Genomic DNA, 25,971 nt, shown 5'->3' with positions numbered 1-25,971 from the left:
TTTGAGCACACTAGCTAGCTCGCAGTGGCCGTCCCAGACGATATTTTTGTGGTGGGCTGGAGGTTGTGTAGAATTTGCCTTTGAGCGAAAGTCTTTGTCAATGCACCCTCCTGACATCCGATGCCTCAGCCTTCCACGGCGCATCAGTACCAGTTCCATTTTGTTCGGAAAGACTGCTCCGATGCATGAGACAGGCAGCCGAGACCATGAACTGTTTGGTGTACCTCCCTCCAGACGCGACTAGTGAATTCGTGGTAAGCGCTGAAAGCTTTTTAATTTTCTAATTTTCTTTTTTTCCACACTACTTTTAAGTGCTGTTCAATTCCGCCGAAAATATATAGTGTATCTAGTCACGTTCATGCCCCTTGTGTACGGGAGACTCCGAAACCACAATGTTAGAACCATTGAGAAATACTATGCCGTGCGACCTGCCGCGACCTACCCCAAAAAATATTGCAGCGCTGAAGGGAGAGAAAACGTGATGACAAGGTTTGCAGTAGCACGCAAAGAATAAGAAATAAATAATGTAACGTCCACAGTTGTAAAGTTCACATACAGATTTTGATCAAGTAAAAAAGAAAAGGTGTAGTTTACGTTCAGTTATTTCTTCTGAATTTGCATTTATATTCGTTTTCACGGGTTTCCGTTTGTATTCCTGTAGATCACGAGCATGTATTCGCAACTGCGAGTGGTCGTCGGTACACCTGTAGGGTTTGCCCAGCTGAGTTCACGGCCGTCTGCGCACGTACGGTTCCGGAACTACGAGGCCAGAACTGTTTAGAAATCATTCTATATTGGAGCTACCCATCGGGATCAGGAAAGCACATCTATCGTGGATACATCAAGTTTTTAGGCACGTAAGATTTACAAAATGGGTTGCAGAAATCTCCGAAACATGCTGCCAGTATGTGCGTACTGAGATGCCCCCCTTTTTGTGTTCAAAGCAAGCGCACCGTGCACTATATTATGTTAAACGCGAGTAGCAGTATGAGCTCTGTCTGAGCTATTTCAAATGCTTGGTTCCCATAGTCTGAAGTTCAATATTCCCCTATAAAGCTTTTTTTTTTGGACGATGGTGAGCTTGAAATTCACCTCCATCAGTGCACAAAATCTGCAGGCTTGGAGTGACGCCTGTCTCCGGCAAAAGATGCCAAGAGCGAGTGGGGCTATACTAGTCCAGGTACAACCAAATTAGGAAGGCCCACTAAGCTTCAACAAGACACTCCCTCACCAGGACAGGAATTGGCCTCCATGGTGCAGTATTCGGCCACTCCTTCCCAAATGACTCACTCAATTACCCAATGGCCCTCAGTTCCCAGCAGCTGAGGAGCACCTGACTGAGGCGGCGGTCAGACCTGTGATGCAGCACAGGGTGCTGAGAATCTCTGGGTCCGGACAGGCTGCCAATAGAAAGTGGCCCTTGCAACATTTAACACCCGAACCCGCTCGAGTGAGGCTAGCTTAGCAGGACTCCTTGAGGAGCTATGAGACATTGTTTGGGACATCATCGGCCTTTGTGAGATTAGAAGAACTGGTGAGGCTTATACATTGCTGAATAACGGACATGTCCTCTGCTACAGAGTTTTATGAAGATGTTGAATTAGCAATGAGAAAAGTGCAAACTCAGTATACTGTAGAAATGGGTGACCTCAATGCAAAAGTGGGGGGAAAAGCAGGCTGGTGAACAAGCAATGGGCAACTACGGTGATGATTCTAGGAACGCTAGAGGAGAGATGCTGGTAGAATTCGCAGAAAAGAATAAGCTTTGAATAATGAAGACCTTTTTCAGGAAGTGTCGCCACAGAAAGTGGACCTGGAAAAGCCCTAATGGTGAAACAAGAAATGAAATTGACTTTATAACTTTCTGCTGATCCTAGCATAGCGCAGTATGTAGAAGTGATAGGTAGGGTAAAGTGCAGTGATCATAGGTTATGAGGGCTAGGATTCACCTCAATTTGAAGAGAGAAAGAGTAAAATTGGTCAAGAAAAAACAGGTCAACTTAGAGGCAGTAATGGTAAAAGCATACAAATTCAGGCTGGTAGTTGCAAACAAATATGCAGCTTTAGAACAGAGAGATGATGACATGGGGGTAATGAATAAAACCCTAACTAGGCTGGCTTCAGAGGCAGCAACTGAAGTGGGAGGCAAGGCACCAAGGCAACCAGTAGGCAAGCTCTCCTAAGTAACAAAGGAACTACTATAAAACGACAAAAAACGAAAGTGTCTAACTCAAGAGGTAAGATAGAATCCGTGGAATTGTCATAACTGATCAACAAGGTGAAAATAAGTGATATTCGAAAATCTAACATGAGAAAGACTGAAGAAGCCATAAAAGATGGACGTAGCCTGAAATTAGGGAGAAAGAAACTTGGCATAGGACAAACCAAGATGTACGCACTGAAAGATAAGCAAGGTAGTATCATCAGCAATCTCGATATAGTAAAATAAGTGGAAGAATTCTATACTGACCTGTACAATAACCAGAGGAGTCAGGATACCTCTATTACAAAACAGTAATGAACAGGATACAGAAACTCCTCCTATAGCTAGCAATGAGGTCAGAAGGGCCTTGCAAGACATGAAATGAAGAAGAGCGGCAGGGAATAATATTTGATTTAATCAAAGATGGAGGAGACATAATTATGGAAAAAACTCCGGCTCTTTATACGAAGTGTCTATCGACTGCAGGGGTTCCAGGAAACTGGAAGAATGCAAGCCTTGTACTAATCCACAAAAGAATTGAAAAATTATAGGCCCATTAACTTACTCCCAGTTACCGTACTTACTCGCATAATGATCGCACTTCTTTGTTAGAAAAACTGACGCAAATTCAGGGGTGCGATCATTCCACAGGTTAAATTTCTCATGAAAAGAAACATTTTCTTTTTTCATACCGCATTTGCTGCGAGATGACAACGGGTCAACAAGCAGGCGGCGGCCACTGTCAGTGCGGGACGCCAAAACAGAATTGGCTGATGGAGCAAGCCAAACGCGCCGAACACGATTATTTTTCTTTTCGTGAGTACATTACGCACATTGAAACAGTTTCTTCCATATCAGTAATTAATAATATCGTCATCGGGAAGTTTGCTACAATAGCGTAGCCATGTCCACTTTGAGGTGACAGAAACAGAGATGGGCGCGCTTAGCCGCCAGTGACATAGAAACACATGGCGGGCATGAAGTGGAAACTGGGTCTTTCTGCTATCCTAATATGGCATGTTTCCACTAAGGGTGGGCGAAGATATTAGCTGCGTTACAAGCGTCGGCGTACAAATACGGTACACTTCTAACATATCAGTGTAAACGTGGCCACTATCGTTGCCGCTCGCGATTTCTTGCATGCCCACGAGTGCAGACGAGAAGAATCGAAAGGTGCTCTTTATCTTGTTGTTGTTGTTGACCAACGCCATTATGAAGCCTACAAATAATAAAGCTGAGGCAAATTTGGTTGTAGCTTCTTTTTTTTTTCATGGAAGTGCGGAAAGTGATGAAAGGAATAAAATGGGGCATCTACTTAAGAATGTTAGGTTCATGCAAACCGCTTGGCATGCCTTCAAGAGTCGTTCGCGTAGCATGGGACTGATAATAAGTGTGATCATTGTTAGCTTGTCTTGGCACACGACATAACGCTACGATAAGTTCAGGGTGCGATCACTACACGGGAAAGAAAAAAAAAGCAGTTTGATGACAAAATTCACGTGCAATCCTTATGCGAGTTCAATCATTGTGCGAGTAAATACGGTGTATAAAATATTTACCCAAATAATCTCCAATAGAATAAGGGCAACACTGGACTTTAGTCGACCAAGGGAACAGGCTGGCTTCAGGAAGGGATACTCTACAATGAACCGCATCCATGTCATTAATCAGGTTATCGAGAAATCTGCAGAGTACAATAAGCCTCTCTATATGGCTTTCATAGATTATGAAAAGGCATTTGATTCAGTAGAGATACCAGCAATCATAGAGGCATTACGTAATGAAGGAGTGCAGAACGCTGACGTAAGTACTTTGGAAAATTTCTACAGAGGTGTTACAGCTAGCTTAATTCTACACAAGAAAAGCAGGAAGATATATATAAAGAAAGGGGTCATACAGGGAGACACAATTTCTCTAGTGCTATTCGCTGAGTGCTTGGAAGAAGTATTCAAGCTATTAAACTGGGAAGGCTTAGGAGTAAGGATCGAAGGCGAATATCTCAGCAACCTTCGGTTTGCCGATGACATTGTTCTATTGAGCAACAATGCGGACGAGTTACAACAAATGATTGAGGTCCTTAACATAGAGAGTGTAAGAGTGGGGTTGAAGGTTAATATGCAGAAGACAACGATAATGCCGAACAACCGGGCAAGGGAACAAGAGTTCAGGACCGCCAGTCAGCCTGTAGGGTCTCTGAAGGAGTACGTTTACCTTGGTCAATTAATCACAGGAAACCCTGACCATGAGAAGAAAATTCACAGAAGAATAAAAATGGGTTGAAGCCCATACAGCAGACATTGTCAGCTCCTGACTGGAAGCTTACCATAATCATTGGAAAGGAAGGTGTACAATCAGTGCATTTTACCAGTGCTGACATATGGGGTAGAGACTTGGAGACTGACAAAGAAGCTTTAGAACAAGTTAAGGACCATGCAAAGAGCAATGGAACAAAGATTGCTAGGCATAACATTAAGAGACAGAAAGAGAGCAGTTTGGATCAGAGAGCAAATGGGTATAGACAATATTTTAATTGACACCAAGAGAAAAAAACGAAGCTGGGCAGGGGATGTAATGCGCCGGTTAGATAACCGTTGGATCATTATGGTTACAGAATGGGTACCAAGAGAAGAAAAATGTAGTTGAGGATGGCAGAATACTAGGTGTAGCGATAAAATTAGGAAATTCGTGGGTGCAGGTCAGGGATAATTGGAAATCGCGGGGAAAGGCCTTCATCCTGCAGTGGACATAAAACAGGCTTATAATGATGGTGATGATGATTATGATTATGATGATTATGAGGTGGTGTAAAACTTTATGCATTGATATATACAGCACTCTAAACAAACCAACAATGACATGTGGGTCTCTGAAAACGTGAAACGCTCTTGATTTTTAAAACACATTTTTCTTTAATCTTTCGGGATTCTTGAATATCCTTGTCGGTAACTTGCTTCAGAGCACAAGAGAACACATTCTCATACAGGCACACGCCCACACACACACACACGAATACCACAAGAAAGGTTTTCACACAAGTGTTCACTACCAATTGTTTATTTGCCAAATTGGGAGCCCTCATGTACACATGATTAACACACATGCCACCTACACTCTTAACCCTCTGAGGGTCAATTTTTTTCGCCATATGTGACCGCCCAGGATCGATTTTTTTTTTATTGCAGATTCCAATTCTTCTTAGGGACTTATTTCGAAACAAATTTACCGTAATTTTTCAATGGTGACCGTAGAGTGAGAAAAAAATGTTTTGCATTGGTATATATGCACTCTTCATTCATGAATAACAACAATAAAAAAGGAAATAAACTTAACAGAATTAAAAAGGTTATGCATTTTTATGCACATAGTTCAAGGCTTTGAAAATCCATGCACGAGAATATTTCGCAAGCCTAAAATTTTCCTGATCTTACACTAATACGTACGTCCATAGCGTAATCGAACTGCGTAGGTGCGCGCACTCAAGAAAACTGGTTGTGTGCCCATCAAAAAAAGCAACATGTGTGACAAACTTCCGCTAATCTTCATCTTATCGCCAACCAGCTAGGGCAGCTAGTTTCCACCAGTCTTAAAAAAAGAAAAGATACGGAAACGCATGCACGGCAGCATCCTCCCTATGCGCACCCCTGTGAGCACTAAACGAGCAAGGACCAAGCGGTTGCCCTATGAGCGATTAGGAATGAGATAGTCATCAGTTTCGCAAGTGCAGAAAGCCGAAAGCGCTTGCGAAACAAAATCCAAATGGCCGCTCGCCTGCACGCGCGCCAATGTGCGAGCAGTAGTATATAGACGCGCGGGAGCAAAGTAGCACTAAAACAAACCATGCAATGGAAACTGAGAGAGATGGGTGCGTGAAAAAAATTCCATGTATCCCCACATGGTGGCAGCACATGACAGAAAACAAAAAGTTAGGAAATTGGCCCGCTTTTTAAACGTACAGACGGCGCCGTAAATATACGGCGTCGACCATTTTCAGACTTGTTTGCGGCGCCGTATATTTACATCATCGACCGTCAAATGGTTAAGCAAAATTACACCCTTTGGGTCATACCTTGCCACACAACAATAATTGTCATCTGTCTTGTCCACATTTCCTTCATTTAACACTGCAAGCACGGTACTTCCAAGTCACGAACGGCATGTGCGCTATGAGCATTACAGTGCACTCTCGACAGAAAAGTAGCGAGCGCAGCGTTTTGAAGAAAGGAAATGCAAGCAAGACAGATGATGATTATTGTTGTGTGGCAAATATACACCCCAAAGGTGTACATTTGTTTAAGAGTGTACTACAGCATGTTATTGTATAGTACTCTGATTACAATTGGGATGGACAGACTGGTTCGCATTCCTACTTATAATAAGTGCTTCTAAAGCCAAACATGCCATTCTTTTTGTGACATTATCAAGTGTACACGTTTCACCAAATTGTGGTTAACACCTACATGAAATAACATGCGCAACAAGATGCGCAAATTTGTCTTGTTTTTTTCTTTCCTTTATGAGCACACTCCCTTAATCAATTACGCCGCTCAGTCTGGCTGATGGTAAGCTTTTCACTTGATAATGGAATCAAATACACAACACCTATGGAATATATTATGAAGGCACTCTCATACACCTGACACTCGAGTGAACGAAAGTCCTTTAAAGTGAACTTTTGCTTTGTGCTGTAGGGCCCCTTACGAAAAGGAGTTTCATCAGTGACACATAGTAGGCACAGTTTTTTTTTTTTTTCAGAAAGTGCCACACAGAACAGAAGGTGCTGCTTGTTTATTCTGAAACTGACAGAACGCTAAAGAATTACGAAGGAACAGCGCCAACGAAGACGATCACAAGTGGGGAGAACGACACAGGACAAGCGCCAACTTCATCTATCTTTATTCAGTTGGTGCTTGTCCTGTGTCGTTCTCCCCACTTGTGATCGTCTTCGTTGGCGCTGTTCCTTCGTAATTCAAGTATGCACCATCTAGCCCAAATGAATGTTGTCCGGAAAACGCTAAAGAATTTGGCTTCTAGTCAACACAAAGCTAAAAAGAAGAAAGCACGAAGCATAAAAAAAACAAAGCATAAAAGATGCATTATAATTTGTATATTCATTATTATGCGTGTGGTTTTCTTGTTAGTTGCAAAATTGAAATTTCATTCTACAGCATGTGCAATGATTGAGCACCCTGCTAGCGCAGCTTGCCTGCAGTGCACATCTGACCAGACATGCTCTTCAGACCTTGCGTCGGTAGATACACGTTCAATAGTAGGCGATCACAAATGCTGCCGCAACGAGCGCCAGTTCACGTGACACATATGATAATGCATGGTGGTTGGCTTATCGTCCCTTATTCTAGTTCAGTGTAATACTGCACTAATGAAACTGGATGGCCAGAAAAGCATGTGGACGTAGCTGCCTGAGGGAAGTTTCTGTGATTACAGTGATGCGAGGGTGGCAACATCGGTGACTGCATTTCTTCAAATGGTCCACAAGCCTGTGTTGTTTTGACTATGGCGTGTTCTCACCTGTGTTCGATAGACTCCTTGACCGCCTTTCGGCCATTCTTAATGTCTTTAGCCAGGCCAGACTGCTGTTGAATCCTTCCAAGTGCCCTTTGGAACGCTGCAAAATTACCATCCTTGGGCCCGACAGCCCGACCCAAACAAAATCCGAGCTATGACTGACTTCCCCGTTCCAAGGTCTGCCAAAGACGTTTGAAGCTTTGTGGGGCTATGTTCTTATTTTCATCGCTTCGTAAAGAACTTTGCAGTCTTTGTGAGGCTATTCATTGATCTCCTGAAACAGAACATTCCTTTGTCCTGGTACCCTAAACAAGCTGCCGCTTTCTCCCATGTCCACCACCCTCCTCACTATGCCACCTCGCACGCTTCGACCATCAGCCCTACCAAAGTCCTCACTGATGCCACTGGTTACAGCATAGGTGCAGTCCGGGAACAGCCTGAACAGGACTGCATTATAGCTTATGCCAGCTAGCTCCTATGTGCTTCGAAGATAAATTACTCTATCAGCAAGCACCTCGGACTTGTACAGGTCATTGCAATAACTCGCCCATACCTATTCGGCCGACCATTTGCAGGAGTTGCCAAGCCCTTTGGTTGCTCACTTCTTTAAAAGACTCTTCAGACTGACTTGCCTGTGGGGCCCTGCTCTGACGATAATATGCGTACTAGATTGTCTACAAGACAGGGTGCTTGCACCATGACACCGATTGTTTATCTTGCTATACCGTGGCCGATGCAGACTCCTCAGACAGTGAAGCAATCGAATGCTTTTCTTTGTCCATCTCTCAGCTCCTAGGCATCTGTCATGAGCAGCACTCTGATGCCCATTTGAGTGAGCTGATTGAGAACCTCGAGTCATCACCCAGAGATTCCTCTATGTGCATGTTCACCTTCAAGGTTGGCATCTTATGTTAGCTTATTGTGTGCCCCAACGGCTCTGTCCTCCTCCTAGTTGAGCTACACCCCAACTTGGTCACCTTGGTGTGTCTCGCACAAATGACCGTGTGCACTGCCACTTCTATTGTTATCTGCAGCCCATCTCAGTGGAGTGCTTCTTCCATGTCGGCTGGGATCTTCTCTCTCCTTTTCCAACATCTACTTCCAGAAGTAAGTGGGTTGCCATCGCTTCCGATAGCACTATGCACTACGCAATGACCTTCCAGCTAGCTGTGCTACAGATGTCACAGACTTTCTACTTTGCTACATGATTTTAGTGCATGGCGCCTCGCATCAACTAGTGACTGACAAAGGCTGTACCTTCCTTTCGAAAGTCATTGACAACATCCTGTGCCAACCAGCACAAACTTGCCACATTGTTCCATCTGCAGGTCAGTGGACTTACTTAGTGCTTGAATCGGGCACCCAATGACATGCTTTCTAAGTACAGTTGAACCTCAATATATCCAACTTCATGATCCGTCATGACGCGGAATGGGCGACCATAGAGATAAGGACAGAACTTTGCATGTACCCATACGACGGCAAGACACTCTTTCTCCGTAGCAGTGTAATTGGACTTGGGTTGTGATTGGTTGCAGCTGGCGTAAGCTATGGCCCTTTCACCATTCTTCTGTCACTGTACGAGCGCTGCACCCAGACAGACGTTACTGGCGTCAGTATGAATTTCTGTTTTAGCTTCCTCTTTGAAATGCCCAAGAACAGGGGGCGATGCCAGGCAGTGTCAAAGCTCAATGAAAGCCGCTTCCTGTTCAGAGCTCCAGATGAACGGCGTGTTGTCTGTAGTGAGAAGAGTAAGTGGTTTGGCAATTTTAGGAAAATGGCGTATAAAGTGCCGGTAGTATGCGCACAGTCCCAGGAAACGTCGCACGCTTTTCTTGTTGGTAGGAGTCAGGAAAGCAGCTACAGTGGCAGTTTTCTCAGGATTGGGATGGACGCCTTCTGCGCTCACGACCTGTCCAAGGAACTTCCGTTCTTCATAACCGAAATGACATTTCTGAGGCTTAAGTTGGCCGATTGGATTGCTCTGAGCACTTGCCGCAGTCGCCCAAAATGTCCGGAGAAGCTGCCTGAAGATACGACTACATGATTCAGGTAGACGAGACAAGTTTGCCATTTTAGGTTGGCTAGCACAGTGTCCATCATCCATTGGAAAGTTGCCGGAGCAGAGCACAACTCGAACGGAAGTACTTGGAACTTGTAAAGTCCATCCAGAGTGACAAAGGCTGTTTTCTCCCGGTTACGCTTGTCTACCTGAATCTGCCAGTACCCACTTTTCAAGTGTAGGGAGGAAAAATACTTGACTCACCGTAGCTGGTCAAGAGAGTCATCTATGCGTGGCAGCGAATAGACGTCTTTCCTTGTGACATTATTGAGCTTTCTGTAATCGACACAGAAGCAGACAGTGTTGTCCTTCTTCTTTACCAGGACAACCGGTGACAACCATGGACTGTTTGAAGGTTGGATGACGCCATTGTCAATCATCTCCTTGACTTGCTGTTGGATTGCTTCGCGCTCTTTCTGTGAAACATGATACGGCTGCTGGTGAATGGGACGTGCATTGTCGTAATTATCTTGTGCTACGTGATTGGCATCTGACTGACTTTAGACGATCGAGCGAAGCAGTCCTTGAATTCACACAACAGTCCTCACATTGCCTCCTTATTGTTCTCCGACAGCTTGATGTTGATGTCGACATTTGTAACGGATTCTTCGTTGCTGCCGCTTTCTCCACAAGCGAAACACTCAATGACATCCTCCAAGGCTTCAGCGTAAGCGACGGCAGTGCCACAGAAGAGGTGTCAGTGTTCATTTGTGAAGTTAGTGATCAAGATGTCAGCTTGGCCATCCCTAACATCTATGATTCCTCGAGCCACGCTAATTCTGAGGGTAAGTAGAAGGGAGACGTTGCACTCTACAAGTACTTTGCCTTCGCATGTGCCCTCGGGCATTACCGAAATCATTAGACTAGCACGAGCTGGTATTGTGATGTTGTCATCGGTAATTTGTTGAGCAGCTGTGTGGTGGCAGGTGTCTCGTATTGTCGCTTTCTTTGTAGAGAAAGAAATGCAGCGTCGGCGGAGGTCGATGATGGCGCCATACTCTTGAAGAAAGTGTATTCCGTATATAAATTCACGGGAGCATTCTCAGAGAATAAGGGAACTGATCGGAAACATAGAGTTTTGAATTTGCATCCAAAAAGTGCACTCGCCAAGTGGTTCGGCGACATGTCCGCCAGCTGTCCGTACGTGCATCCCTGTCCAAGGCGTAACAACTTTCTTTAAACTGCTTGCCAGTTTTCCGCTGATAATCGAATAGTCAGGGCCAGTGTCTATTAAAGCAACAACATTTGGACCGTCGATCAGCACAGGTATGTTCATTGAAAAGTTGTCTCAAGCCTGAGACACAGGTGTCGTCAAGTCTCCGTCGGTCTGAGGTCACTTTGGTTGGAGGTCTTCTGCACATCGAGTGTCAGTGGCCGCGCCTTGAAAGGTAACTGATGTTAGTTTTCCAGGCGAGGGCTAGGAGATCATCCTTGCGACACTCGACCTGTACCTCTCGAATAGAATGGTCGTGGTGACGGCAATCGCAACTGGCGCGCACTGTTGGGCAATAAAATCTTCAATCTGAGGTGGCCATTTTCCAAAACAGAGTCAGGGTGAATCAATAGGAAACTCCTGGAGTCCATGGCGGTACTGGCACTCTCGGTAGACATGACCCGCCTCACCACAGGGGTTACAGAGCGGTCATTGGTCGGGCAAGTGCCAAATGTCCAATTTATGCATGGCTGGTTGAGCCTCTCCAAAATAAGGAAACGCCTGCGCTGACTGAAGCATGGCATACGGGGTCATGGCAGGTAGTCGCGCTGGTGCAAGGATAGGGTGCCCCAATGCGTCGGCATAAGTTGCACGCTGGTATTTGCTCATGGTAGGAGGTGTCGCCAGCTACGAGACGGTGCCTCTTAAGACGTCAGCGTGAGTTGTGCATCGAGGTTCACTTGAAGTCATGAAAACCTGAAGCCGTGGAGCGACCGGAGGTGCTGCTTTGTAACGTGGTGTACCGAGCACATGCTGTGCTTCGTCATGTACTACGCTAGCTATGAGGTTGGCTGAAGGCTGCTGCAACTGATGCAGCGGTCGCAGCGCGTCGCGGACTACTGATCGAATAATCTCGCAAAGCGAGTCGATGTCAGTCGTGAAAGCTCCTAGGCCACTGGTAGCAGAGGAGAGATTCACTTGCCGATCATACTGGTGTGAGCACTGGTGCAGGGCCTTCTCCATGGTGACGGCTTCAGTGAGAAACTCTGCAACAGTTCGGGGCAGACTACGAATGAGTCCACCAAAAAGCTGCTCTTTCACGCCTCGCACCAAGTGACGCAGCTTCTTGACTTCTGACATGGTAAGGTCAGCTCTCCTGAAGAGATGCACCATGTATTCTATGTACATAGCCACACTCTCATTGGGTTTCTGAATGCAAGATTGAAGGGCCCATTCTGCTCGTTCCCAGCGATTGGAGCTGACGTAGCTGTCCAAGAGGCTGCGAGAGAACTCAGGCCATGATGTCAGAACATCTTCACGGTTCTGGAACAACGTGCAAGCACCATCCAAAAGTCTGAAGTAGATGCTTCGGAGCTTCGATTCGTCGTTTCATACATTGAACTCCGCCACGTGCTCGAAGTCCGCCAGCCAGTCTTCCATGTCTTCAAGAAGCTTGCCATGGAAGGGACTTGGCATACACGGTTTTTGCAACGTGTAATGAGGAGGTACCGGAGCAGCCGTCGCAGGGTTAGTTGTGGTAGTATGGGATGTAGCATCCATACCTGCCGTCATTGTCGTTATCCTCACAGGTAAAGGCGCAAACTCAGGGGCCAATCCCTGGATTCTCTGGCTTGCACAGTGTACTGGCGTGAGCTCCAGTATCGGTCTTGCATTCCTGCTGCTAGGAGGTGTCTGTTGCATGGGTCGAGAATACCCAGCACCTCCACCAGAAAAATGTCATGTTTAATTGACAAGCAACTTCTAAAAGAGGCCGTTAAGGCCCAAGTCGTTGAAGGGGCAGCGCAGCACCGACAAAAGACCAGGGCGCGAACTTGTGAGCCAGGCCGTCCTCGTCTTCTTCTGGGAACAAGTGGCCCAAGCGCCTAGCCATGTAATGAAATTCTTGATGTAACAAAGTATTTAACTTTTTGTGTCTCCTTGTCCATAGAACAAAACGTATTTCGAATCTCCGTATAAGAAAGTGTTTATACACGATTTTAATACAGTCGAGCCCACTTATAACAAACCTGAGTATCAAGCAGCATCCGTTCATTATATCTGAAAATTCATAGAAACTGGATGAAAGCTAAAAGAAAGTTGCTAGTCAAAACAGAAAATTTATTTCTTCGCCAAAAACCCGTGATGCTTGTTGTGCAGATCCAATTAGGGTGGTCCCCACTTTATTTAAAGCATAACATGCTCTTCACCAAGGCCCTTAGCATAGACAAGTTACCTGAGTCCTCTTATAGAGCCCATTGCTACAGGCGCACTTATGGGTGCTGGGTCCGAGGTTTCATCATCATCCAATTTCTCAGTCACACTCGGTCTGCAATTCACAAACGATGGCCTTGTCTGTGCACGGTTCTGCGGTGTCAGCCTCTTCATGGGCAGAAATAAAATCATCCCAGCCAATGTCATGGCCTCCCATGCTGGAATAAACAAGGCGCTGCTGCAAATTGCTGTCGGACTGATCCTCTTTGGAAGCATTGGGCTCGGCATCAGGTACTACGTACGTTGATGAGTCCTTGCAGAAACAGTTGCACACACAAGTGGCCGTCGTTTACACCTAGGCTGCCTTCACCATCTCAAGGGCTGAATACAGTGAAACTCGAAGCTGCAAGTTGGCGGCTGAGTGGTCAACAGTGATGAGCAAGTGCTCCGTAATGCAGCACCTGTGTGATGCCTTAAAGCCACACATTATGCCTAGCGAAGCGGCTTCACTTTCCAAGTGATATTGGATGGCAGAAAAAGTAGAGTCACTGCCATCAGAGAAGTTTGCATGCAGTGCGCTGAGCAGTTGTTCGAGCATGAGCGGCATGAGCCTGCCGTGCCTCCGCATGTTGCGATTAAACTCGGCCAGCATTTTGCCTGTAGCACATGGGTACATGGCCCCGAAAGCAAGGTGGCTGCTTTGATTTTCCTGTTAAAAAGGGCACGTGCCGGTCGCTGCCTCCATGTTAGTGCACAAAAGAGCTGTAGCACACACTTTACTGTGCTTGCTGCCAGCGCATTAGTCGCCTTTCATGGTGTGCATTTTGTCCTGCCATCTGTATTAGTGTACAATAGAGCTGTAACGCACACTTTAATGTGTTTGCTGCCAGCGCATTAGTCGCCTTTCATGGCATGCATTTTGTCCTGCAGCATCCGATAAAATAATGCAGTTTCATCTGCGTTATTCATGTCCTGCTCCATGTAGCTTGTGATAATGGCTCGGTTTGTTACAAGCCTAGTCGCAACGTCTTGGTGACTTGCCAAAGCTGCCTCACCGACAATAGATTTAAAGACAATTGCATTCTGCACTTTGAGTCGATTTAGCCGGCCATTGCTTGGGCAAGTAGAAACAAGGCTGTGCCCAGCATCATGCCTACTATGTTTTGTGCACTATAGATCTAAGTGACAAGTGGCTGGCGATGTGTGCAGGCTACAGCACATGCGTGCTGGGTGTCCACAGCGAATGTGTGCTGGTGCAACCCACAGCCCCCGTGACGGTGGTGCCACCCTTGCCCCTGCTTGAGGCCACAGCCAACCTGCCCCTGGCACCTGACTTTGCCACCATTGGGGACGCTGCCCATGTGGTCAACAACTATGCACTCAGCCTGTACGCAGGCGAACGGTGGGTCAAGGGCATTCTGGTCTTGGCAGAGATGCTGTCGTGGTGTTTTGCACGAAACATTGCATTCATGTTGGCAGCACAAAACTAAACAAAATATGCACACAAAAAAACATGCATAAGAGATGGGAAGTCTCTTTAATAGAATGTGGTACTTCACTTATAAAATAATGTACTTCTACTACTACTACTACTGCTACTACTACTACTACTACTACTACTACTACTACTACTACTACTGCTACTGCTACTGCTACTGCTGCTGCTGCTGCTGCTGCTGCTGCTGCTGCTGCTGCTACTGCTGCTACCACTTGCAGGTTTGATGAGTGCACATTGTCAACAAAAGAATGTAGACACTAGAAGATAGTGGCCAGTCTTGGTGTGTGCTTGTCAAACCTGTAAGACATCTCCTTTATGTGTGTTTTCAGCAGTTTTGCTCTGCTAACATAAATGCAAGCTCCAGCAACAAACTAGCTCATCCGGAGAGCGGTCATTAGCAGAAAGTAGAGGAGATTTTCGTAACAGAACAAAGACCTCAGTTCAGTTGAAAGTGCACCCGCCGTGGTTGCTCAGTGGCTATGGTGTTGGGCTGCTGAGCACGAGGCCGCGGGATCGAATCCCGGCCTCGGCGGCCGCATTTCGATGGGGGTGCAATGCGAAAACACCCGTGTACTTAGATTTAGGTGCACGTTAAAGAACCCCAGGTGGTCGAAATTTCCGGAGTCCTCCACTACGGCGTGCCTCATAATCAGAAAGTGGTTTTGGCACGTTAAACCCCATAATTTCATTTTTTTTTCAGTTGAAAGTGCTGGCAAATAAGTTGCTGGCAAGCATGCATTGGTGCCTCGTCTTGATATCGCTTTTTTTGTTTGGTCTTTGCATTGGGTTGCACTATCACTTGTGAATTCTTTCGCATGATACCAGTTATAAAGGAATGCAGGGGTGCCTTGGATAACTGCATTTCTGCTTTGCCATGTCTCAGAGGGGGTTGGTGGAAAATGTCAGCTTGGTACACTTCCGTCATGATGATGCGGGAGTGTTGAGTTAATTTACCATGTAAGTGCGCAGTCAAAGAAAATAAAAAATAAGACTAATGTGTATTTTGAGAGGGAGCCTGAAGCAAGTTATGAATTGTTAATGCTTGTGAACAAGCTTGCAAGCAAGCTGGTCATGAACAACCATACCCAACTTGCCGTTAGCAAGTGTAAACATGTTCTAAAAGCCAGGTGAATTCTTGATTGAAAATAGTTTTACTCAGACATAACAAATTAAAACAAAAGGGTATAGATGTTTTGCCGCCTATGCAGGTGGCATCTTCAGTATACACTGGCACAAATGAGGGGAGGTCCAGATTAGTCGTCTCGCATGTCCTTGTAAACATCCAGCATGGGGCCATGGTTGGTGTTGCACTCCGATTCATCACAACGGATGAACCACAATTCCAGGAGTTTTCTTTTCCCCAACTTTTGCTCTCGGGCCAGCATCGTCGCATTGTCAAGGTCGAAGCTGTGTCCTGTTGTCCAGCAGCATTCAACAAGTTTGGTCTTAGAACTCATTACATGGGTGGCCTTGGCAACGTCTCCTTTCTGTTCTTTCAGTCTTGTTAACCTTTTTCTGCCCGTTTTGCCAATGTAAGTCGCGTCACAATCTCCGCATCAGACTTTGTCGGTCACCCCACTCTGATCTTTGTGAACACATTCCCCAAGGTATAATGGTGTTTGAAAATGATTTGTATGCTTAGCAAACGCAAAATTCTCCTATCTGACACATGCTGAACATAAGGAATATATATATGTAATAGTGACACGTGTACTTATCTTTATCAGGCAACCACGTTTCGCCGCCTAACAAATGTAATCGCACAGCGTGGGACGCTCCTGCATATATCCGAAGTTTCTGGAAAGTTATCGATGCTTCTATTCGATGTATGTTGTCGCTGAACCTTATGTTGTCTGATTTCGTCACCTGACGCGAATGGTGTAGAACTTTGTGGAAGGCACGCAGGTGCGAACGATTAGTCTGGAACATTTGACGACTGCTCTATAAAAGCCGACGCGCTTGACCCGCTGATCAGATTTTTGTTTGGAAGTTTCCAAATTTAGCTATTACCGGGCGACACTTACTCGATGAAAATTGGCCTAGGCGATGGGTGCGCTAAAATGTTTCTGGCGGGAGTGTGTCAAGTACAGTCGTAAGTAAGCTTGTTAACTTGGATTCTGTTTCGTCGCAGGTTTCCTTGCTGTCTGAAAGGCCATAAAAAATTTAATTGTCCCACCACGACCTATCTTCAGAATCATCAAAACATGATTGCAGGGAGGCATCCCGACGTGGCAGTTGCATAACCATGTTTTGCATGGATGCCACTTCGTCAGTAAAGCTGTCCAGCTTCTCAGACTTATCTTCCAAAATTTTGAGTCTCTGCTAAATGCCAGTAATCTTTGAGTCCATGTTTTTCTGTGTATTTTCGATAGCTTTGACGTCAGAAGCCAGATCGGCCTGGGCTTTGGAGCTCTGTATGGCCCGTTCGCGCATGTCTTTGAGCAAATGGAATAAAACGCTCATTTGCTCAGCAGGGTTATCCGGCAGAGATTCAAGCTCTAAGGGGGCATTATAGCATGTACCAGGCTGCGGGTTCGCTTCAACGTCTCCCAAGCACAGGAGCAAGATTAACATAGAAAAACACTTGCAAACAGTATCGCAGAGCACCTGTGGGCACGGGAGAAGCAGTAAACATCGATCATGCGATTTCTTAGCATGCAAGGAAAGCTTGTTACGCACCTGTGCAGAGAAGAAATGGATTTGCAGCCATTCTGGTAGGACTGTTCCTGTGCCCGCTGCAGCGAACGTGCTGGTCATTTAAAAGCTTAGCAGAAAATGATATCGTCGTCGACTGGGCTGGCCGCTGATAGCCGAGTTGCATCGACGAAAGCGTGTGCATCTTCGGCGGGACAGTCCATCCGTGGTCAGACGGTGTTGATAGGCGCATGTTCAGTGGTTGCGCATAATCATGGAATTGTTCACGAGGCACCTGTGACGCCGCCAGAACAGGCACCATGATTAGAAGAAAAAGAACAATCCCCATGATGATTAGAAGGCACCATGTGACCCGCTGTCAGAGATTGCCACATTTCGATTGTCACTATCAGAACCTGGACAGAGAATAAACGCAGATGGGCAGCCATTCTGGTAGGACTACTCCCGTGCCCACCACAGCAGCAATTGCAGCATGGGGTGGAACCAGCTTTACATACGCATAAAATACACAGCACTCATTTGTGCACTTACGAACCTGCATCAGAAGAACAATACACGTGAAGGGCATCGCCATTTTTATGCCGGTTCCACACCCCAATGGTGTACTGAAGTTTGTGTTCTTTTGTACCCGGTACACGAGGCGGCTGTCCTGCCAAGTTGCGCAGAGAAGCACAAGATGTTGATTAGAAGCGGCAGCTGGGCACATTCCATAGTTGAAAGCTGCTGGTTGCTCCGACTTATCTACGAAGAGTGGTGTTGCTGCAGCTGTAGAGCATGCAGTGAATTCCTTGCTGTTTGCATGTTGCACTTGCACAGTACTGTCATTGATAGCCTGCATCAGAAGAACGATACACATGAAGGGCACCATCACGACTAGGCTGGTTCCACGCCCCAATGGTGTACTGAAGTTTGTGTTCTTTTGTACCCGGTACACGAGGCGGCTGCCCTGCCAAGTTGCGCAGAGAAGCACAAGATGTTGATTAGAAGCGGCAGCTGGGCACATTCCGTAGTCTAAATCCACTGGTTGCTCCGACTTTTCTACGAAGAGGGGTGTCGCCGCAGCTGTAGGGCATACAGTGAATTCCTTGCTGTTGGCACGCTGCACTTGCGCAGTACTGTCCTTGATAGCCTGCATCAGAAGAATGATACACGTGAAGGGCACCACCATGACTTTGCCATTTCTACGTCCCCTGTGCCAGTTCTACGCCGAAGTCAGCATGACGGCGAAAAAGTATTTTCTTTTTCTGTAATTGGATATAAGCGACCAGTCAAGAAATGCTAAAGCAGTCGAGCAATAATTGATTAATAAATTATTAACAACTGCAAGGAAGTCGAAATACAAAAATGAGGATGGGATTCGTCAGGACTGGCCTGTCAGGACTGGTCTTCCCCCCCCCAATGACACTTCACGATCTTGAGCAGCGTCTTGAAAATCGTATGGCGCAAATAGAGAAGTCCATCCATCAAAGCGTCAAACAGCTTATTAACAGGGTCATAGAAATATGCGTCCACACCATCATGGAGCGTATCATGCTTTCCGGCACTCTCCCTTTTGGCACAACCTCTCCGACACCCGCAGGAGCACCAGCGATGCGTACGCCTTGGGTACCACCTAGCTTCATTGCTGCTGAAACAACACAGCCTCACCATGTCTAGATCTTCAAATTCATTACCATGGGCAACTGTCCTGCAATGGAATTGTCGTTCTTTTCGTAAGAAGAGGGCTGACATGATCACCCGGTTCTCCAGCAAGCAAGACAACACCAGTCCCTTGGTCAATGCGCTTCAAGAAGTCAACGGCCCTGTGCTGAGCATAATCGGCTATGACGGCTACCCCGCCTGTAAAAGTCGCTGATCCCACGAAGACAGCATTGTACGTGTGACGGGGAGCTACACACATGCAATTAGACACGCAACCATGGTGCAGCGCTACTCTTAGCGTTGTCGGATGCCGGTTAGAAGCCTCATCACAGCGTACAATGCTCATCTTTTGCGTCTACATGGTTCCCGAGAACACAAGGAATAAGGCAACTAGGGCCCTCGTTGATCTCACCTTCATTTCCCACTTTAAGAAGATTTATCCGCAAGACACCATATTGTTGTGCGGGAACTTTAACGCTCAGCACATCGCCTGGGGATACAACAAATGCAGCCCGGGCGGTCGGCGCATCATGCAAGATACCTCGGAGTACGGGCTGACACTCCTCAACATGCCTCAAGCACACACGAGGCTGGGACAGACAGTTCACCAAGCAGACACAGCACCAGATCTTACCTGGAGTACTCGTCCGCAGCTTTTTCGATGAGAGGTGCTGGACGATTGCATGGGGAGCGACCACCTTCCGATCCTCATACGCTTTCGCACAGGCCATGCCAATCCGAAGATGAAGTCACACGCCACTACACGGCTAAGCCACATAGCACGCTGGGAGAAATACTGCTAGTTACTGCAGCAGCAGTCTCCAGCCAAGAACATTGACCATTTGGTATCACAGCTGTGCGTAGCGAAGCGAAAAGCCACCAAACACTTACGGGTTCCCTCTGACCACCCTGAGCCTGATAGACATCTGCTCACCTTATGGAATAGAAGGCGCCGGATACTCGCTCAGTACAGGCGGTCTGGTCGCACTGCTCACCAAAAAGCACGGTTGCGCAAAATACAGCGTTTGATCGAAGACTATACGACTATGCTCGCGTCAGACCGCTGGTTGGGAATTTGCGAATCCATCAATGGACAGGCTCATACGTCCAAGGTTTGGGCCATCCTGCGCTCTCTTCTTGGCCAGCACAAGACCAACAATGGCGCGGCTCGTGTGGCCCTCCGCGAAGGCATCAGCGCTAAGGGACTTGCCGAACAGGCCGCTGAACTGTTTTTACCGCAGACGTCTTGCCCCACAGACACCACATACCAGAAGGATGTGCATTTTGAACATAATGAACCACTTAACAGCCCCTTCACCATGATCGAGCTGGAGCACGACTTGCAGTGTGCTAACGTACGTAGTGCGCCAGCAGTCAATGAGGTGGGCATGGCTCATCTACGCAATCTGCCCCTTGAGCACAAGCACGCTCTTCTTGAAGAATTTAATACAGTCTGGGATACCGGGATACTGCCCTCCACTTGGAAGTTTTCGGTGGCCAAGCCCATTCCGAAGCCTGGTAAACCACCACATACCTTATCCAACCTCCGTCCGATCTCTTTGACCTCGTGTGTCTGTAAAGTGATGGAGACCATGGTCAACACACGCTTGATGTGGTACCTTGAATATCGCGACCTTTTGGCTCCTACACCGTAAGGATTTCGCCGTGGGCTATCAACACAGGATGTGCTAGCCCGCCTAAAACAGGACGTCCTCGACTCTAATTCGGTGCACCCACGAGTCGTTGTCGCAGTGGATATACGCAAGGCATTTGATTCCGTCCCACATAACACTATCATGATCAAAGCACGTGCCCTTGGCATCAGAGGGAAGATGTACAACTTCATAGCGGGTTTCCTTGAAGAGCGAAGCTACCAAGTCGAAGTTGGTCAAGACGCCAGTGCCATACGAACCAACCATGTAGGCGTCCCTCAGGGCTCGGTTATTTCACCGACGCTGTTTACTGTTTAATATAGCTATGCACCAGCTACCTAAGTGCCTTGCCGACGTATCGGGCCTGAAACACGCGGTGTACGCCGATGACGTCACCATGTGGATGCATCAAGGGTGCGTCGGGGAGCAGGAGGACGTCTTACAACGAGCTCTCGACATTATTCACGCCTATGCCATGGAAACGGGTTTACACACTGCCCCAGACAAAACAGAGTTTGTCGTCATTCATGGTGGCAGGTCTACCTTTGGAAAGCAGGAAGAAAAGCAGCCTTTTAAACTGTACATCGGTGACCAACCCATCACATGGAAATCTACTATCCAAATACTCGGTATGCACCTAGACGAGAACTGCACAGCGAACACTTGGTTCCAATGCGTTACGAAGACCAGCAAACAAATCCTGCACGCTTTACACAGAATCTCTACCCGCACCCGTGGAGTAAACGAACGTGAAATGCGGCAGTTCGCTCAAGCTTTTCTTGTCTCCCGTATCATGTACAGGCTGCCGTATCATCCAGTCAACCGCACACAGATGCACGCGCTCGACCAGTTACTTAACGAAGCCAAACGCATTGTAACTGGACTCCCAAGGTACAAAAGGCTCGAAGCGCTTAAAATTTGTAGCAAGCTCAACAACCTGTCCGAGCTCGTAGACATGCACATCTATACACAAGTGACGAGACTTCGCTCCACAAAAGCCAGGCGACACACACTCATGCTCCTCGGGTATGACGTCCACAAAATGCCCATTTTGCCCAACAACACGCCGCCGTGGGAAATCACAGCTCTCACCGATGGCAGGCCACTTCCTCTCAATATGGACCCTACTCAGCGAATGCGGCGCCTTGCATATGCCAAGAGGCATGCCAAGGCTACGAGTTCACTCTCCTTGACTGAATGCATCATATACACGGACGCTGCACTGCCTGCAGACGACGCTAGTAACACCTGTTATGCGACTGCATGGTACGACCAGACAAATGAAAATCAGAACCGCTGCCATCATATATCAGCAGAAGCAATGTCCAGCACCCGCGCTGAGCTAATGGCCATCCTAGATTATTTGGAGTGGGCCCTCGCAACTTCGTCTCAAACTGACCCTGTTCACCATCATGTGTACACAGATTCCCAGGCTGCCCATCGGGCATGTGCTAATGTTATTTACACAGATCCCGTACTGCAGAAGATCCGGCACCAGGCACGCCTGCTCTGCAAATGCGGCCACGATGTTACCATTCACTGGGTCCCTGCGCACTGCAGTATCCCCGGAAACGAGAAGGCTTATAGACTGGCGCGCGCTCATCTCTTTACCGCGCTAGCCAGAGCCTCCGATAATCTTTACCCTCTCCTAGCTACCACACCTGAGGTAGCAGACCCAATCGCAGACAAGTATGCGACCAAACAATGACGTGCCGCCTACCTCGCAGCAGTAGGCAATCCACTCTCTATACCGTCACTTCCACCGAAGGTATTCGCACGGCGAGAGTCAGTCTTGCTTCGGAGAATCCAGACAAGCACCCTCCTTACTCCTCACTTGTTGAACAGTTTCCACAAGGGTCGCACACCACCACCCGTAAGTGGGTTCTGTTCCATGTGCACATGCCGTGCTGATCTAAACCACCTTTGTTGGAAGTGCCCCCTCTACATCCCACCAAGGCTTCGTGCCCTGGCCACCATACCGCGGGGACCCTGGCCTTCTTCTCTCCGTACTTGGGCTTGCCCGGATACCACGTCTCCGGACCATGCCATCGAGCTCTGGCGAGCACTGCTGCTGTTTCTTCAGGACCCTGCAGCACCACCCGTCGGTGATCGGCTCTGTGCAGCCACAAGCGTCATGCGGCCCCCACTTAGCTGCCTCCAGGACGTTCATTAATAAAACGGAGGCAGCCTTACCCTTCCCCTTTTGCAATAACACCCCTCCTCTTTCCACCGCAGTGTCTTCGGCACATTTTATTGTGGAATAAACGTGCTTTCATTCATTCATTCCAAGGGGGGGGGGGCGTCTGGGCAAGATAAAATGACGAATAAAGGGAAAATCACACATCCACCCGTTCGTAGCAAATGCTACAAAGGAAACCCATACGGCTTCCTCGAAAGAAAAGCCTCATAGTTGAAGAAAAATTCATCCTGGTCCGGGACTCGAACCCGGGACCACCGCCTTTCCGGGGCAGCCGCTCTACCATCTGAGCTAACCAGGCGGCTAGCAGATGGCAGGGCGAAATCGAATTTGTCGACAACACACGAGGCAAAGGCAAGGTTTGACGTAGTAGTTCTGCGGAAACCCGCAAGGTGGAGAGAAGTAATGAATAAAGGGAAAATCAGACATCCACCCGTTCGTAGCAAATGCTACAAAGGAAACCCATACGGGTTCCTCGAAAGAAAAGCCTCAAAGTTGAAGAAAAATTCATCCTGGTCCGGGACTCGAACCCGGGACCACCGCCTTTCCGGCGCAGCCGCTCTACCATCTGAGCTAACCAGGCGGCTAGCAGATGGCAGGGCGAAGTCGAATTTGTCGACAACACACGAGGTAAAGGCAAGGTTTGACGTAGTAGTTCTGCGGAAACCCGCAAGGTGGAGAGAAGTAATGAATAAAGGGAAAATCAGACATCCACCCGTTCGTAGCAAATGCTACAAAGGAAACCCATACGGGTTCCTCGAAAAAAAAGCCTCAAAGTTGAAGAAAAATTCGTCCTGGTCCGGGACTCGAACCCGGGACCACCGCCTTTCCGGGGCAGCCGCTCTACCATCTGAGCTAACCAGGCGGCTAGCAGATGGCAGGGCGAAGTGGTAGATGGCAGGTGACGAAGTGACCTGCCATCTACCACTTCACGTGACCTGATGGCAGGTGACCAAGTGACCTGCCATGGCGAAGTGCAGATGGCAGGCGGTGGTCCCGGGTTCGAGTCCCGGACCAGGACGAATTTTTCTTCAACTATGAGGCTTTTCTTTCGAGGAACCCGTATGGGTTTCCTTTGTAGCACTTGCTACGAACGGGTGGATGTCTGATTTTCCCTTTATTCATTACTTCTCTCCACCTTGCGGGTTTCCGCAGAACTGCTACGTTAGGCGGTGGTCCCGGGTTCGAGTCCCGGACCAGGACGAATTTTTCTTCAACTTGAGGCTTTTCTTTCGAGGAACCCGTATGGGTTTCCTTTGTAGCATTTGCTACGAACGGGTGGATGTCTGATTTTCCCTTTATTCATTACTTCTCTCCACTTTGCGGGTTTCCGCAGAACTACTACGTCAAACCTTGCCTTTGCCTCGTGTGTTGTCGACAAATTCGACTTCGCCCTGCCATCTGCTAGCCGCCTGGTTAGCTCAGATGGTAGAGCGGCTGCCCCGGAAAGGCGGTGGTCCCGGGTTCGAGTCCCGGACCAGGACGAATTTTTCTTCAACTATGAGGCTTTTCTTTCAAGGAACCCGTATGGGTTTCCTTTGTAGCATTTGCTACGAACGGGTGGATGTCTGATTTTCCCTTTATTCATTACTTCTCTCCACCTTGCGGGTTTCCGCAGAACTACTACGTCAAGATAAAATGACGCACGTCAGAAGCCACTATAGACTGCAAGTGGCCGGATGCCAGGGGCAAGCAGCTGACAACCAATCCTATGCACCAAGCAAGGCAGTGGCATGATAAGTAACTGCATTGCATTTGGGAACTGAAGCGTGTTGGCAGAATCTATGAGTCTGACCCCAAGGGTCCAGAACTTTGATTTCTACTTGGAACGATTTGAACATTTCGTAAGCACCAATGATATCAAAGAAGAAAAGAAGCTGTCAGTTTTCTTAACAGTACTAGGCGCAGAGGCATATGAAGTCCTCAAGAACCTGGTAGTTCCACTGCTTCCTGGAGAAAAGACTTTTGCAGAAGTCAAGGTACTGCTCAAGAACCACTACAGTCTGTAAATGTCAGTCATTGCTGAAAGGTGCAGGTTTGACTGCCGAATTCAACTGGAGCACGAGAGTGTAGAAGATTTTATACTTGAATTAAAACACCTTGCTCGAAAATGCAACTTTGGAGGCTTTCTGCAGGATGCCTTGCGAGACAGGCTGGTAGCAAGCATTTGCAATAAAGAAACACAAAGAGCTCTGTTCACCACGGAAGGCCTAACGTTGCAAGGCATCTGTAAGATTGTGTGAAGCTTATACCACGTGAAAAGACAAGGACAAAAGAAAGATGTGATACACACGCGCTATAAGCCTCATGATGTCTTACCAACAAGCCCAAATTACTGCATTACTGTAAGATTGCGTTAGATAGAGAACTGGCCACACAACAGGCCGTGCTGCTGCAACAAAGAAGTTGTAATGAGGCACTAAACGCTGTCAGAATGGACGAGAGGCGTGACAAAAAGACGAAAGACTCAGCGCAAGGAAAAAGGAAAAAGCAGAAGTGTAGCCACTGTGGCAAAGACCATGCGTCAGGCAACTGTTGGTACAAGACTTACAAGTGCTGACGATGCTCGAAAGTAGGTCATTGTCAAAAGATGGGCCAGGTAAGCCGGGAGGAACTAAAAGCGCACCTGGTAGCTGAGTCATCGGAAGATGAGTCATTGGAAGACGAGCACACGTTGTACAGTTGTGACACTACACCTTCCAAGAAAAACTATGTTGTGTCTGTGAACATCAAAGGCCACGACCTGCCAATGCAGGTTGACATGGGTGCGGCCCTGACAGTAGTGCCGGAAAGTGTGTACAACGCCAAGTTGTCGCATGTTAAGTGTGAGCCAACGAAACTGATGCTAAAAACTTACACAGGTGAAAAGATTCTGGTTATTGGTCAGTGTCATGTCACGACTTGCTATGAAGGTCAGTGTGCCATTTTACCGGTTGTTGTTGTTAGTGATGGTGAGCGCAATCTGCCTAGTCTTCCAGGTAGAACATAGTTCAGGACAACATTCGGTGAATAAAGATAGATGAAGTTGGCACTTGTCCTGTGTTGTTCTCCCCACTTGTGATCGTCTTAGTTGGCGCTGTTCCTTCCTAATTCAACTTCTAGGTAGAAGCTGGCTTGACAGGTTACAGCTTAGCTGGAAAGCCCTTTTCACTTTGGGTGTTGAAGATAGGGCATTG

At 47.3% G+C, this 25,971-nt stretch overlaps 1 protein-coding gene across 7 annotated transcripts in view; it reads left to right on the top strand.

Moving 5' to 3' along the window:
- brun (trafficking protein particle complex subunit brun) overlaps positions 1-25,971 on the top strand; it is a 747,330-nt gene that overhangs the window by 364,922 nt on the left and 356,437 nt on the right. For all 7 annotated transcript variants that reach the window (XR_012829487.1, XM_075698272.1, XM_075698271.1 and 4 more), the window contains exon 14: positions 14,362-14,554. Coding sequence is in view for 6 of the 7 variants with exons in the window: in XM_075698272.1 (XP_075554387.1) it covers positions 14,362-14,554 (193 nt within the window). In the remaining variant the exon portion in view is untranslated. The remainder of the gene's footprint in view (positions 1-14,361; positions 14,555-25,971) is intronic.

The sequence above is a fragment of the Dermacentor variabilis genome, chromosome 7 (genome assembly GCF_050947875.1).
Source record: "Dermacentor variabilis isolate Ectoservices chromosome 7, ASM5094787v1, whole genome shotgun sequence".
NCBI classification, from domain to species: Eukaryota; Metazoa; Arthropoda; class Arachnida; order Ixodida; family Ixodidae; genus Dermacentor; species Dermacentor variabilis.
This window is presented reverse-complemented; position numbering and strand designations above follow the sequence as displayed.